The sequence below is a fragment of the Schistocerca serialis genome, chromosome 8 (assembly GCF_023864345.2).
Source record: "Schistocerca serialis cubense isolate TAMUIC-IGC-003099 chromosome 8, iqSchSeri2.2, whole genome shotgun sequence".
NCBI classification, from domain to species: domain Eukaryota; kingdom Metazoa; phylum Arthropoda; class Insecta; order Orthoptera; family Acrididae; genus Schistocerca; species Schistocerca serialis.
This window is the reverse complement of record NC_064645.1, coordinates 632275668-632293043: the sequence shown is the minus strand read 5'-3', so window position 1 is coordinate 632293043 and position 17376 is coordinate 632275668. Positions and strand designations below refer to the sequence as shown.

The 17376-nt window shown below is 41.7% G+C and overlaps 1 protein-coding gene across 1 annotated transcript in view; it reads right to left on the bottom strand.

Moving 5' to 3' along the window:
• Positions 1-5053: 5053 nt before the first annotated feature.
• LOC126416347 (phospholipase A1) overlaps positions 5054-17376 on the bottom strand; it is a gene marked incomplete at its 5' end in the record, with an annotated part of 318243 nt that continues 305920 nt past the window's right edge. The window contains one exon of the mRNA XM_050084026.1: positions 5054-5865. Coding sequence (XP_049939983.1) covers positions 5808-5865 — 58 coding nt within the window. The remainder of the gene's footprint in view (positions 5866-17376) is intronic.

Below are 17376 nucleotides of genomic sequence, written 5' to 3'. Positions count from 1 at the left end.
TACACAACTAGCTCTTCACTGACACGAATTGTTGAGTAATATTGACACGGGATTTCAAATTGATTCCGTATTTCTATATTTCCAGAAGGCTTTTGCCACTGTACCACACAAGCGGTTTCGATTTAGGTTCACTCACGTCACGAAGACGTAGCGTTACGTCACTTACACGGGGTTCTCCTCACCTATCGTGAGATGAATGCTACCCATGGAATATCGTCTCAGTTATATGACTGGATTCGTTATTTCCTGTCAGCGAAGTTCGTAGTAACTCACGGACAGTCACTGAATAAAACAAGTGATTTCTGGCCCTTTGCTGCTCCTTATCTACACTACTGGCCATTAAAATTGCTACACCACGAAGATGACGTGCTACAGACGCGAAATTTAACCGACAGGAAGAAAATGCTGTGATATGCAAGTGATAAGCTTTTCAGAGCATTCACACACGGTTGGCGCCGGTGGCGACACCTACAACGTGCTGACATGAGGAAAGTTTCCAACCGATTTCTCACACACGAACAGCAGTTGACCGGCGTCGCCTGGTGAAACGTTGTTTTGATGCCTCGTGTAAGGAGGAGAAATGCGTACCATCACGTTTTCGTCTTTGATACAGGTTGGATTGTAGCCTATCGCGATTGTGGTTTATCGCATCGTGACATTGCTGCTCGCGTTGGTCGAGATCCAATGAACGTTAGCAGAATATGGAAACGGTGGGTTCAGGAGGGTAATACGGAACGCCCTGCTGGATCCCAACGGCCTTGTATCACTAGCAGTCGAGATGACAGGCATCTTATCTGCATGGCTGTAACGGATCGTGCAGCCACGTCTCGATCCCTGAGTCAACAGATGGGTACGTTTGCAAGACAACAACCATCTGCACGAAGAGTTCGACGACGTTTGCAGCAGCATGGACTATCAGCTCGGAGACCATGGCTGCGGTTACCCTTGACGCTGATTTACAGACAGGAGCGCCTGCGATGGTGTACTCAACGACGATGCTGGGTGCACGAATGGCAAAACGTTTTTTCGGATGAATCCAGGTTCTGTTTACAGCATCATGATGGTCGCATCCGTGTTTGGCAACATCGCGGTGAACGTACATTGGAAGCGTGTATTCGTCATCGCCACACTGGCGTATCACCCGGCGTGATGGTATGGGGTGCCATTGGTTACACGTCTCGGTCACCTCTTGTTTGCATTGACGGCACTTTGAACAGTGGGAGTTACATTTCAGATGTGTTACGACCCATGGCTCTACCCTTCAAAAAATGTGTGATATCTTATGGGACTTAACTGCTAAGGTCTTCAGTCACCAATCTTACACACTACATAACCTAAATTATCCTAAGGACAAACACACACACCCATGCCCGAGGGAGGACTCGAACCTCCGCTGGGACCAGCCGCACGGTCCATGACTGCAACGCCCCAGACCGCTCGGCTAATCCTGCGCGGCCTACCCTTCATTCGATCCCTGTGAAACCCTACATTTCAGCATGATAATGGACGACCGCATGTTGCAGGTCCTGTACGGGCCTTTCTCGATACAGAAAATGTTCGACTGCTGCCCTGGACAGTACATTCTCCAGATCTCTCACCAATTGAAAACGTCTGGTGAATGGTGGCCGAGCAACTGGCTCGTCACAATACGCCAGTCACTACTCTTGATGAACTGTGGTATCGTGGTGAAGCTGCATGGGCAGCTGTACCTGTACACACCATCCAAGCTCTGTTTCACTCAATGCCCAGGCATATCAAGGCCGTTGTTACGGCTAGAGGTGGTTGTTCTGGGTACCGATTTCTCAGGATCTATGTACCCAATATACGTGAAAATGTAATCACATGTCAGTTCTAGTATAATATATTTGTCCAATGAATACCCGTTTATCATCTGCATTTCTTCTTGGTGTAGCAATTTTAATGGCCAGTAGTGTATATGAACAATTTAGGAGACAATCTGAGCAGCCATCTTACGTTGTTTGCAGACTAGTAAAGTCATCAGAAGATCAAAACAAATTGCATAACGATTTAGGAAAGATATCTGCATGGTGCAAAAACTGGCACTCGACCATAAATAAAGAAAAGTGTGAGGTCATCGACATGAGCACAGAAAGGAATCTGTCAAACTTCGGTTACACAATAAATCAGTCAAATCTAAAGATCGTAAATTCAACTAAATACCTTGGAATTGCAATTACGAACAACTTAAATTGGAAGGAACACACAGAAAATGTTGTGGGGAAGGCTAACCAGACTGCGCTTTATTGGCAGAACACTTAAAAAATGTAATATATCTACTAAAGAGATTGCATACATCACACTTGTCCATCCTCTTTTAAAATACCGTTGCGCAGTGTGGGATTTTTACCGAATAGGATTGACGGAATATATAAAGAAAGTTCAAATAAGGGCAGCACGTTTTGTATTATCGCGAAATAGGCGAGAGAGTGCCACTGAAATGATACAGGATTGGGGTGGATATCATTAAAACAAAGGCATTTCTCGTTGCGACCGAATCTTCTCATGAAATTATTCAGATCAATGTTGTGTGTGAAGATCACGTGAAGCTTTACTCTGCCTTTTTGAATATATTCTTCACTTTTAAGATCGTTGTTTTGGAATATCATTTCTTGGGAATAGTTGCTTTCCCCATCCCACTGTTTATCATTATGCACTACCACAGTGCACAATGTGGTATGCAACAGTTTGAATATTTATTTAAAAATTTAAATCTCGTTTAGCCACTACCTGTGTGTTGTTTGCTGCTACGATTTTGAGAAATCTGCCAAAATGTTGTCAAGATTTGAGGTACATGGAAATTTTGATTAGGGCCAGATAATTGTTATATTTCAGTTGCAGCTCTAATATAGAGGCAAGTTACATTCAGACCAGTTACAGTTTAGTCCAAATTAAGTGCTGCTTAGTCAGAGGTTAGCACTCGAGTTTAAGTTGGATATGAGTTTGTGCATATATAGTTGTAAAATGTAGAATTTTATAGAGTGGGAGGTACGGTTGGGGTAAGTTCCAGACAGAAACACATGTAGTGGGGAGGTTACAGGGTTTGCTGAATGAACCATTCAGCTGTACATCAGGATAACAGTACCTGCAGCGAGAGGTCATCCAGTGGTTAAGAAATTGCTTTGTATTAAGGAGAACTGGGATTCAAATCCTTCTCTGGCCATCCTGCTTTAAATATTCTCATTTCCTGAAATTGTTTAATAGGCTAGGCTGATTCATAGCTGTGGTCTCTCCAATCCTTATTCCTTGTAAGTCTGAGCTCAGTTTCTGATACTAAGTGTAACCTGGATCTCAGGATCTGTGTTAGGGTGGGAGCAGGGGGCGCGGTAGAGGTATTCTGTGTTAATTTTGTGTTAAATGACGAAATATTTGTGAGTTTTCACAAGTAGCTCTTGGTACATTTCTTAGCGTTCAGTACTCATTTTATGGTCTGACTTCTTTTCAGACATAATGAACTGATATGTCTGTCTATTTGACACAGTAGGATGCAAGTTCAATTTGTAAGTACTTTCTTCTTGAGATAGTAGGCAGTTCCCCTGCCCTGCTACCCACTGAGTAAATCCCTTTTTCTGATGACGCTAAACTGCAATCGCCCTTAATTTGTTACCTTTTGGTTTTTGTTGATATCCAATATGGTTTTCTTATTTGTTCATATTCTTGTTTCAGAATTATAATTTTTTGTGTTATCCTTAACGTATTGTGTGAATATGATGCCACATTTTCTAAGTACTTAAAAACGTGATAGTTTATATCCTGAATCTGTGCAACCAGTTTCAATCCTTATACCATCATCAGACATCCTGTATGCCAAGGGGGAGAACACATGGAAAGCAATTCATGTTGAACCCATGATAAAAAAAAATTATGTCATCAGCAATAGACAGTTAACCTATGGTATCTCACTGAAATATAAAAGGAATAGATGAGATCAGATCTTAAGGAGATGTGTTTAGCTCCATTCCTAAGGTACAATCTTTTAAGTTTATCCACTACATCCACTCTTTCATCCACTACATAGATAAGGCCCTACGCGAGGCATTGCAGGGTTTGCCAGAATAGCATAAGAAATATACAAGAGAGAAAAATTTTCAAGTTTTCTTACATTTATTTAGTTTAATTACATTTAATTTTAGTATCTGTCTATAATTTTTTGTATAGAATATTTAGATATAAGAAAACATCAACAGAGCGTAACATTTTTGTAGCACACATAATCTTACACTTCACAGATCAGAATCACAACATTGAAACTAAAGTATCTTTGGACATTTAGAAAGACATTAATCTGATGGAGTACATTTTATTTCAGCATATCAACATGAATAATTTAATATTCATACATACCGAGCACACCTAGATCTCATACTTCACTTATAAAACTCATTCTTTTTTTATAATAGTACTGCAATACACACAGTGCAGGAAACAATGCGAATGTAGTAAATTATGATATAATCTCTTGGCAATGAGGCCAATTCCCTTAATTGTCATGTAATCAAACACCTTCAGGCATATAACTTAAGAGGTAGAAAAAACAGGAACTTCATTACAGCAACCACATCTAACAATAAGACACGAAACTCCAGTTCTTCTTAGCACTCCAGCCAAGTTGTGCAACATGTTGATGAGTTCCTGCACGTGAAACAAGTTAGCATCTTTCAAAGCAGCAAATGTGTCGGAAGTAGTGAAGAACATAAACTGAATCTAACCTAAAATGTCCTCCATGACACTTCAACAAATGATTCTCCTTAGTCATATCTATACTTATTTTACTTTAACATGATAAATACGTAATTACTTATTTTATAGTTTTTCTTTCTCAAATTACAGTAATGGATTCTATAACATTACCAAACTGTGCAGCTACGAAAAGTATACAAATGAGATCTGTTTGTAGAAAATAAATCTACTTTAAATTAATTTCTTTTTTTTTGTTTCATTTTAATGTAACATAATTTATCAAACTTTATAATTTCAACAATGTTTCATTTTTATTTGTTGGAATACATATCTGTGATCTTAGACAAGAGGCAAGTTTGAGTAATTCACTTTCATTAATACAATAAAATCAACTGACACTTTTGAGTGTACACCTTTTAATTTTGACTTTAGTGAAAACACTTTATTTTTAACCAAATGTGGCACTGTCAGAATTTACAATAATTAGTTAAGTTAAAATTGTATTTTGATTGATTAGATGTGATTGGTTGTTACTTAAAGGGCTTCCATTACCATTTAAATATATGTGGTGAAAATATTATGATACAAAAGGTATGTAGTGGCAAGGTAATACTGTGATCCTTTCCACAGGATAACTCAAGTGAAGGACTTGGCTAAACATACACATTTTAAATATGAATGAAAGACACTGTCTATTCCCTCTCTTCTTCATTAAAGTTGAAGATATTTTCATCAATGGAGGGTGTCCACTAATCTAGGCTAGAACTCTGGTAAGCAGTGACAACTTTTTTCACAATTTTTGATGATTACTGCTAATGTTAACCAGAAAATGTTTCTATGCACATTTTAATACATAGTTAACTGGAAAGTTCTTTTGATCTTGGTCCAGTACTTAGGCGACAAAAGAGATTTTCAAGCTGATGCCACCACTGAACAGCTGTTATGAGCAACATCAAAAATCTGCATTTCACTGAGTCAGCAGACTAAACTGAATAACTACAACCATTTACTGGGCATCTGGCACAAGCAGATGTGGTCTCCTCCAACAAACAGTCGATGCTGCTGCCTTCACATTTCCTTGTAAAACAATGCTAAGGACTGCATCACACTCAGTCAAATTTGCAGTCCCTTCCATGTGTGATACTCACACAGTAGGTGCCCGTCACTCTGAAAAGAGAATTGAGAAACTGTAGTTTTTATAAACATACTTGAAACATCCATATATCAATGTACATATACTAGAATTTTTAATTCCCAGATTTACAAGAGTTACAGACAAGTAAATTTTCTGCATGTTTAACTGCTATGCATTTCATTCATGAGTTTAGGGCTCCATTTTGTAACATAACATTACACTAACATGTGATATGTGTTGTTCCTGTTCTCTCATTCTTGTCAGTTGCAAATTGGTGGACAATTTTTGCCTGGTCTGCTAACATGTTTTGGATCACTTGGTGGGAGACATTGATGTAATCGTTGGACACTATAGGCCGGCAGCATACCCGTGGATATTTTGACTATCAAATACGCCAGGAGAAACTCAAGAATCACATTGATGTAATTTGTCCATTGGCAGCTAAGTTGGCACTTTCCTGGTGGAGGAGGATGTATTCCAAGAAGAACATTTCTCTTTCTTCATTCTCATCACCCCATAAACATCTCAAACAATGCAAACACTTCATTAAATTTGTCAAGTAGGTTCTGCAGTCATCCATAGATTTACATCTGTGACTGCAGCACATGAAGTTTGAAGACAGACCAACACAAATCACCTACATTAAGATATTGTCCAGACGGCAATTTAGAAACACTGTACTGTTCTTAATTTTGACTCACAAAGACACTGACTTAGACTTATATTTATTACTTACTTTAATAACATAATGGTGAGCCTCAAACTAAATAGTTTCATGGTTGATTTGGCATTACAAAACTAATGTTAAATGTCAGTGTAATAGTATTATATTCCATACTAGTAATTTGAAAGGTTGTGCTCCCACTCTCAGAAGAATACAGTTACTCTGGTAACGTAAAGATTATCTCTGCAATGGATATGTGGAGACCAAGGTTTCCTTGTACCAAATCTCTTCATTTTTCAAATAACTCTGATCTACTTCTGAAATTTTTGTTGCTAAGCCAACATAAGTTTTTGTTTACAGTATTTTATATGATGTGAAATGTGAAGAGAACTAATTTTTGCAAGTGTGTATAGCTATGTCATATTAGCTTTTAATGTGAAATTATTATTTATAAATACTTAAAGTTCATATACTGTAAAATTTCAGTTCTTATGTATGTGAATTTAAAAAAAAAAAATAGCCAAATGCTGTTGAGAGTGTATACAACAACTGATACCCTCCTTGTTTCTGTCTCACTTCCTCCTTCCCCCTCCCTCCCCTCTCTCTTTCTGCCTCTGCAGAGACACACCTTCCTATGAGATGCACACTACAGCCTGGTGACATGTAAGGCCCAGGCAATGAGGAACGTGTGCCAGTTTTTTTGCATTTTGTATTGTACTTTGTGAAACAACTCTTTTTATACTGTTGAACTTAGCAAGGAAAGAGGCACATCACAGAAAGCGAGCTCCGCTAATGAAGCTATAAATATCTGTATGTCTAATGTTATAATTTTCACAAGGATTTAGCCTGCCTTGAACCTGGAGGAATTGTACAGTGCCCAGGTTGCCATTACAGCCTCTGAGGAACCAAGAATTCAGAACCAATTTGTATATAACAGTTCACACTTCAGCAATTAAATGACTGGAGCAAACAGGATTTCCTCTGATGCCTGCTCCAGAAATATACGATTCCAGTAACAAGGAGGAGCAACATGGTACCTTGAAACTCAAATTAAGGCAGTAAAACAAAATGTGGGGTACATTATATTGGTGATGTCAGCTCAATGTTAGCAGAGAAATCAGAGCTATGTTTAAAGGACTATTCTCAGAAAGACATTACTGCATTGAAGTTCTTCTCTGTTGTATCATGTGAAATGGAGAGAAAATTTTAAGTTAAAAAAATACTATTGCAAATAAAAGAGAGGCTTTTATTTTGGTTAATTTGAAAAATATTTACTTGCATATTGTAATGGACAGATAGCCATTAAAATTGCAATGTTACGCACTGCTGGAACAAAATGAAACAGTGGCACCATGGTACATTATATGCACACTGAGGGTTTATAACGTTAGAGATCTGTTTTTCAGTCATTGGAGATCAGATGGCGCTAGAGGCCTGTCTGCATGTCTTTTGTTTGACTCAGCAGGCAGTAACTGTGCTGGGTTTAGAGGTGAGCAGTGTTTCCAACATTCATTATAGATTACGACCATGCTCTCCAGAAGAATATACATTCCAGCTGAACAACTTTAGCCAGTTGAATGGGGATGCATTGTGGACCTGTGGAAAGCTGGATGGAGGTATCGACAGATTGCTGCACATGAAGGATATAATGGTCTGGTGGTGCACTGCTGCTTTCAACAGTGGTCTATGGAAAATATCCACATCCGTAGACCACATTCTGGAAGTCTTATGTTGTATATACACACATCAAGAGCTACTCATCCTGCAAGCAGCAGTGGCCATCTGAACATCAGCCAGGTACGAAATCCAGGCACGCATTGCAGATGCTGCGTCATCAGGGACCATTGGGAACTGTCTGCTTGCAGCAGCAACAGCAAGGTACTGCCTAGCATGGCTACCCTATTGTGTGAAAGAATTGGCTGAATAATGGAATGGCGCTCTGTTGTCTTCTGTGGTGAGAGTAGTTTCTGTCTGTCTGTGAGAGATGGATGCACATGTGTATGGCGTAGACCAGGTGAGCTCCATCTTCAGGAATACATTCACCCACAACCGTGACGACACACAGTCCCACTCCAGGCTTCATGGCGTGTGGGCGGCAGTCATTTAGAACTCGTGGTCACATTTGGTGTTTCAGCAGAGTACAATAACCAGCGCCTGCTACATTGCACAGGTTGTTATCCTCATGTTACTGCCATTTTTCGACTGGATGGTGATGTGCTCTTTCAGGACGACAACGCACTCCACATATGGCTGCTGCAACGCAATGTGCTCTTTGCGCCGTATGGCAAATGCCCTGGCTTATAGGATCACCAGATCTGCCACCAATTGAATATGTATGGGACATGGTGAAGTGGGAATTTACTCGTTGTCCAGAGACTACAAGAACCATTGTCGAATTGCAGCAAAAGATGCAAGACACTTGGAACAGTCTACCACAGGACATATTTCTGCATCTTTATGATCTTTTTTGTGTGAGAGTACAAGCCTGTGTTGTCGCCAGAGAGAGGTACAATGTGTACTCATGTGACTGGTTTGGCACCGTTAACTGTGGTATATTAGTTTCATTTGGTCTGAATTTTCAATTGTGATGTAGACAACGGCCTTGCTGCAGTGTTAACACTGGTTCTTGTCAGACCACCGAAGTTTAAGTGTTACTGGGCTTTGTTAGCACTTGGATGGGTAACCATCTAGGTCTGCCAAGCCCTGTTGGAAAGCTGATTGCATTCACCCCTTTTGAGGCCAACTGAGAAGATACTTGTATTTGAAGTAGCAGCTCCATCATGAAAAGTGACAACAGTCATGAGAGCAATGTGCTGGCCACATGCCCTTTCATATCTGCATCCAGTAACACCTATTGGCTGAGGACGACACAGAATTGGTCAGAACCATTGGACATTCTGAGGTCTGCTTGGGCAGAGTACTATATTGAAGAACCTGCACCTCACTTGTCAATAAAATGACCTCATCATTGAGGGTGTTGCATTTTTTTCAGCAGTATATAAGTGACATACAACAAATGTCAAACTGGCATGAAGGACATGTCAGTATATGCTTAGATATGCAGGGGCTATTTGGAAAGTAAGGTCCAATCGAGTGTTAAATGGAAACCACAATGAGAACCTGATGATACTTTGCACATATCTGTTGCACAATGTCTCTAGTATGCTCTTTACATTTCTGAGCGCACAGGGAGCAGTTAAAGATGTCTAGAAAATAATGTATTCTGCTACATATGAGGGCCTGGTGAGAAATTTCACCTGATGTCATGGAGCCTACATAACATAACTGTCATGCATTTCTCTCTTCATGACAGCTCTCAGCTGGACTCTACTGAGGCAATGAAGATGTTCTGAGTGTTCTCAATGGGAAGTGTTTCTTCACCCACAATACAGCCCATAATCGGGTAGCCCTTAGTTTCACCTGTGCTCACATGAACCGCTGGCTATGAAGACAACAGTTGGCTGTAGACCAGAGTAGAGAATTGGTGGACAGCACAGGCAGCTGTCTTGTATGACGAGGGGATTGGAAAGTTGGTACAACGCTATGACCAGTTGCTAAGTCGGAGTGGCGACTATGTAAAGAAGTAGCTGGAAGGTGTAGCTAACTGTTGCAAATAAAATATTTTTGATTTTCACAGTGGCTTCCATTTCGCGACCAATTGGACCCTACTTTCCGAATAACTCTCGTACAAACGATTGGCATTTCACTGTAACCGCACAAAGGAAGTAGGACTAACGCATCTACACCCTTCACAAGGAAAGTTTTCGTAGCAGTTCTCTCGTTTAGAAATGGTGTTTGAATATTGTCCGCTTGTGAGAAGGTCGTGCTATACTTGATGTAAGAAGGAGCAATGTCCACGAACAGGGCCAGGGTCAGGATCGCAGCCTATCGAGATGGCGTTTTCTTGCTCTAAAGTATTGCTGCTTGCATTTGTCGGGATCCCTCGACTTTCATGTGAATATAAATAATTCAGGAAGGCCATATTCAACGCCATGCTGGATCTCAAAGTCCCCAAGCGACTAGTACCTTTAAGACAGACTGTTAACTTAACCGGGCGGGATTGTATAGCCATGTCACGTATCTCGTGTGAGCAAATGGGTTTGTTTGCAAACAAGACAAGTATCCCACCAAAACTATGACGGCCTCTGAAGCATCACAGGCAGTCACTTGCTGCACTTCTCTTGAGACGGCATTAGAGAGGGCGTACCGACAGCGGTGCGACCAAGGCAATGTTGCTTACAGGAGTGGCACCACATCGTATTTTCATACAAGTCCCAGATCTGCATACAGTATCACTGTGTATGTGTTCACAGAAGGCTCCGCTGTGAATGAACGTTATCAGAGCACTTTCATCATTGTCATAGGGTCCCGCACATGGAGTGATGGTATGGGGAGTCACTGGGTACACAACAGTGCCTCCGGTTCGTATAGCCGATAATATGAACAGCAGGCATTATACGTATAGGGTTTAAGGCTAGCAGTTGTGCACTATTCGTTTTGTGCTGACCTACTTCGATACAGAGGGTGTTCAGCTGTTGCACTGACCATCACTTTCCTTAGAACTTTCACCCATCGAAAACTTCTGTTCATTGGTTGCTGTGGCATTCGATGGCCACTACTTCCAAAACATTTCGATTTATGAACTCTGAAATAGAGTTGAAATAGCATGGAATGATGTACCCTTATCTGTCAACCAAACTCAGATCAATTCGATTTCCATTCAGGTTAGAGATAGCTGTTTCCAAATGTGGCAGCTCTGTGCTTTAAACATCGCTCCCTATACACCCCCATCTCACCAACAAATTTAATTGTGCGTTCTTCCTATTGTACCATATACATTGTATTAAGTAAAGTTCTGATATTTGCTATACTTCTCTGGTGTTGTAATTTTAATAGTCACTGGTGAAAATACAACAAATACTTGTTAGTAAGGTGAAATTAGCACCATCTGTATAGCAAACTTAGCAAGGTGAAATTCGCACCGGCTAAACTCGTAGAAAACTGTTAAAATGTCTGTAAGGAATTTCTTTTTAGTACTGGTTCAGTCCTTTTAAGATCATGCCTGACCTACACTCCTGGAAATGGAAAAAAGAACACATTGACACCGGTGTGTCAGACCCACCATACTTGCTCCGGACACTGCGAGAGGGCTGTACAAGCGATGATCACACGCACGGCACAGCGGACACACCAGGAACCGCGGTGTTGGCCGTCGAATGGCGCTAGCTGCGCAGCATTTGTGCACCGCCGCCGTCAGTGTCAGCCAGTTTGCCGTGGCATACGGAGCTCCATCGCAGTCTTTAACACTGCTAGCATGCCGCGACAGCGTGGACGTGAACCGTATGTGCAGTTGACGGACTTTGAGCGAGGGCGTATAGTGGGCATGCGGGAGGCCGGGTGGACGTACCGCCGAATTGTTCTACACGTGGGGCGTGAGGTCTCCACAGTACATCGATGTTGTCGCCAGTGGTCGGCGGAAGGTGCACGTGCCCGTCGACCTGGGACCGGACCGCAGCGACGCACGGATGCACGCCAACACCGTAGGATCCTACGCAGTGCCGTAGGGGACCGCACCGCCACTTCCCAGCAAATTAGGGACACTGTTGCTCCTGGGGTATCGGCGAGGACCATTCGCAACCGTCTCCATGAAGCTGGGCTACGGTCCCGCACACCGTTAGGCCGTCTTCCGCTCACGCCCCAACATCGTGCAGCCCGCCTCCAGTGGTGTCGCGACAGGCGTGAATGGAGGGACGAATGGAGACGTGTCGTCTTCAGCGATGAGAGTCGCTTCTGCCTTGGTGCCAATGATGGTCGTATGCGTGTTTGGCGCCGTGCAGGTGAGCGCCACAATCAGGACTGCATACGACCGAGGCACACAGGGCCAACACCCGGCATCATGGTGTGGGGAGCGATCTCCTACACTGGCCGTACACCACTGGTGATCGTCGAGGGGACACTGAATAGTGCACGGTACATCCAAACCGTCATCGAACCCATCGTTCTACCATTCCTAGACCGGCAAGGGAACTTGCTGTTCCAACAGGACAATGCACGTCCGCATGTATCCCGTGCCACCCAACGTGCTCTAGAAGGTGTACGTCAACTACCCTGGCCAGCAAGATCTCCGGATCTGTCCCCCATTGAGCATGTTTGGGACTGGGTGAAGCGTCGTCTCACGCGGTCTGCACGTCCAGCACGAACGCTGGTCCAACTGAGGCGCCAGGTGGAAATGGCATGGCAAGCCGTTCCACAGGACTACATCCAGCATCTCTACGATCGTCTCCATGGGAGAATAGCAGCCTGCATTGCTGCGAAAGGTGGATATACACTGTACTAGTGCCGACATTGTGCATGCTCTGTTGCCTGTGTCTATGTGCCTGTGGTTCTGTCAGTGTGATCATGTGATGTATCTGACCCCAGGAATGTGTCAATAAAGTTTCCCCTTCCTGGGACAATGAATTCACGGTGTTCTTATTTCAATTTCCAGGAGTGTATTTCTAATACCAATTTTCTACATTGTAGTGCTCATTTCCGGAATTTGTCCATGTTCCTAGACTTTTTTAATGCATACATACATGTAAAAATTTTGGTTATTTTTAATGTATGTTAAACCACCCTTTAGGCTCGAACTACGTATATAGGCATCAAGTACAAGGTGTCTCTCCAAAGAGTCGCCAGACGCATTTCTCCTGTGTTTCCGCAGATATTTGCAATTTCGTTTTCGCAAAGTGTATCTGAAGTCAGCCCAAAAACATACTCCTCACTACGTCTTCAACGTGCCGCCATGTGTCGACAGAAAGCATCCGTTTGTTGCCCATTACAAACAAAATGACTTTTAAAGCGGAATTTTTATGTGGCTATTCGATATAGTGGCCCCAGATTAGTCCAGCGATATTTGTTATACTGTTATGTACTAACAGGGACACTATTTTTTTTTTTTTACTGAAACAAGGCGATGCTTTCTATGAACGTGTTGTTGTGGTCTTCAGTCCTGAGACTGGTTTGATGCAGCTCTCCATGCTACTCTATCCTGTGCAAGCCTCTTCATCTCCCAGTACCTACTGCAACCTACATCCTTCTGACGTGGGCGTCTCGTGAAAGACGTGATGAACAGTTTTTGTCTGGGCTGACTCTAGCTACACATTTCAAAAATGAAATTGCAAATACCTGCCAAAAGATCAGAGAAAATGCGCTTGACGACTCTTAGGAAGGACACCCGGTATAAGAGGTTTAATTTAGAAATATCTACGTACCGTAAAGTGCACGTCACTCTCAAACCGGAGTTGTCATGTGACTCCTGTTTAAACGCTGATTGTTTAAATTTTGAGCTAAGACCAGAACCTTTAATATTACGCTGTTTTGATCTGTCCTTGCACATTTCATGATTAGCAATAGCAGTAGTTAATAATAGTTGCTGCTCTGGATGTTACTCGAAATACGTCAAAAAAATTGTTTCATGGATAAGTATGTACCACAAAGATCTAACCACAGTTATCATTCTAGTAACAGGCGCTTTATGTTTTGAAAAATATTTAGATGAAGTAAAATAGAGTTAGTAGGGCTATTTTATGTGTCTTTATGACCAATAAAAATGAGACATATGCTAGATAAATTCGTAGCGTGGGGCTACGCTGCCAATCAATGTGACGAATGTATACACATCTTGGGCAATTCACATTTGCAGACAAGATTTATAAATGGCATTCTGAGCCATTACCTCCGGATTAGACAGATCTCCAAACCATTGGGCTTAGTTTGAAGACATAATAATCGAAAATTGTAACGTGGAGAACGGATGTGTAATTAATACTTTCGTTTTCTTAAGGATGCTCGAAGATTATACATGTGCAACAGACATTAAAATCATAACAATTTCCTAAAATTTTCTATAGAGTCCTCGTTGTTGTTGTTGTTGTGGTCTTCAGTCCTGAGACTGGTTTGATGCAGCTCTCCATGCTACTCTATCCTGTGCAAGCTTCTTCATCTCCCAGTACCTACTGCAGCTTACATCCTTCTGAATCTGCTTTGTGTATTCATCTCTTGGTCTCCCTCTACGATTTTTACCCTCCACACTGCCCTCCAATATTAAATTGGTGATCCCTCGATGTCTCAGAACATGTCCTACCAACCGATCCCTTCTAGTCAAGTTGTGCCACAAGCTCCTCTTCTCCCCAATTCTATTCAAAACCTCCTCATTAGTTATGTGATCTACCCATCTAATCTTCAGCATTCTTCTGTAGCACCACATTTCGAAAGCTTCTATTCTCTTCTTGTCTAAACTATTTATCGTCCACGTTTCACTTCCATACATGGCTACACTCCATACAAATACTTTCAGAAACGACTTCCTGACACTTAAACCTACACTCGATGTTAACAAATTTTTCTTCTTCAGAAACGCTTTCCTTGCCATTGCCAGTCTACATTTTATATCCTCTCTACTTCGACCATCATCAGTTATTTTGCTCCCCAAACAGCAAAACTCCTTTACTACTTTAAGTGTCTCATTTCCTAATCTAATTCCCTCAGCATCACCCGACTTAATTCGACTACATTCCATTATCCTAGTTTTGCTTTTGTTGATGTTCATCTTATATCCTCCTTTCAAGACACTGTCCATTCCGTTCAACTGCTCTTCCAAGTCCTTTGCTGTCTCTGACAGAATTAAAATGTCATCGGCGAACCTCAAAGTTTTTATTTCTTCTTCATGGATTTTAATTCCTACTCCGAACTTTTCTTTTGTTTCCTTTATCGCTTGCTCAATATACAGATTGAATAACATCGGGGAGAGGCTACAACCCTGTCTCACTCCCTTCCCAGCCACTGCTTCCATTTCATACCCCTCGACTTTTATAACTGCCATCTGATTTCTGTACAAATTGTAAATAGCCTTTCGCTCCCTGTATTTTACCCCTGCCACCTTCAGAATTTGAAAGAAAGTATTCCAATGAACGTTGTCAAAAGCTTTCTCTAAGTCTACAAATGCTAGAAACGTAGGTTTGCCTTTCCTTAATCTTTTTTCTAAGATAAGTCGTAGGGTCAGTATTGCCTCAAGTGTTCCAACATTTCTACGGAATCCAAACTGATCTTCCCCGAGGTCGGCTTCTATCAGTTTTTCCATTCGTCTGTAAAGAATTCGCGTCAGTATTTTGCAGCTGTGACTTATTAAACTGATAGTTCGGTAATTTTCACATCTGTCAACACCTGTTTTCTTTGGGATTGGAGTCCTCACTCGCTAATTTTCTGCATGTTTAGCTCCAAATTTTGATGCCGGGACCCTTTCATTTTGGCTTACTCGTAAGCCATTTCTTAACGTACAATTTCTTAAAACAGATACTCTACAATACAGGCGGAGTACAAAACCAAAAAATTAGCAGTAGCTACTCTTCTTTTCGTATACCAAATTAATAAGCTAGAAGTAAACTGTACACATGTTTCAAAACGTGAAATGACGTTGCATTTATCACTTCATAGTTTTAGGCGAAGTTCATTCTATATATCAAATGCAAGTTATTAAGACGTCTACGTATTTCACGTACAAAATCCACTGAACTTGTGAATGGGATCTGTCTGTACCAGTGATGTAATGACATTCATATTCCGCAGTGCACTTACAGGCAAACCTTACGCCGTAACGACAGTCATTTGACGATGGAACCAATGTACGTAGGCGACAAAAATTCTGTTTTGTGCATATAAATGCTCACGCCAAAGATATTCGTACTCTATGCTGAGATGAGGTGATGTGGCTTTAGCACTGTAAGTAATTGCAATATAAGATATGGTAATAATACACTGATGGAAACTGAAACTCTGCATCGCGGTGTAGCTTGCTCGCCAGGTTTCGAAAGGGTGCGTTTCTGGATGAGGTATCGAATATGTTGCTTCCCCCTGCTTATACCTCCCGAGGAGATCACGAATGTAAAATTAGAGAGATTCGAGCGCGCACGGAGGCTTTCCGGCAGTCGTTGTTCCCGCGAACCATACGCGACTGGAACAGAAAAGGGAGGTAATGACAGTGGCACGTAAAATGCCCTCCGCCATACACCGTTGGGTGGCTTGCGGAGTATAAATGTAGATGTAGAAAGTGTTGCAGCGTGAACACACTGACTAAATGCTACCAAATTAACACTCTAGTATTTCGGTATCAGTAGGGTACATTGATTAAAATTTCATCCTTATCGGAGATATTCCTACAGCAGAAGAATGATGTGTGTACATGATTGCTGATTGGTCTGTCTAATGTTTCCATGTCCGTGCACTTATCGCCATGTTTCGACCTTTGAGAGAGGTCGAATAATTGGCGCGAGTGTCATGGGAGCATCATAACGACAGATCGCACATTTTTCTTGTGTAGTGCAAAGACAGCAGAACAAGTGGTGACGAGGTGTACTCAGCTCAACAGTGTGACACGAACGGTAGGCATGGGACTTTTCAACAGGACCACATCACGTGAAGACCGAAGGACTGCTCGACTGGTGTTATGCGACCGTTTCTGTCGAAACTGTCACGTGCCATAATTACATTCCAATAAATTAGCAATCCCATCCAATATGGATTAAACCCAAGTTAGAATAAGAATACATGATTAAAGTTAATGTCAGTGATTGGCACATCTAGTCGCTATAATTCCATATTAAATTCTTCTGGAAATCTGTCTAAATATAATTGGGAATCTTACTGAGTACAAGTTGAGCAGAAGCCGGCTGAGCAGGGAGACATCCTGCGTCCCGTCTGTAAGAATCTTTTCCAAAGCAGGAATGGCGACAAGGGAATGAGGGGCGCAGGTAGAAAATTCCCTCCTTATACCTCCATGGAAAATTCAGAGCAAGCAAAGATGCACCATCTTTGTTGCGTCCTAAACGACGAAATCCATTGT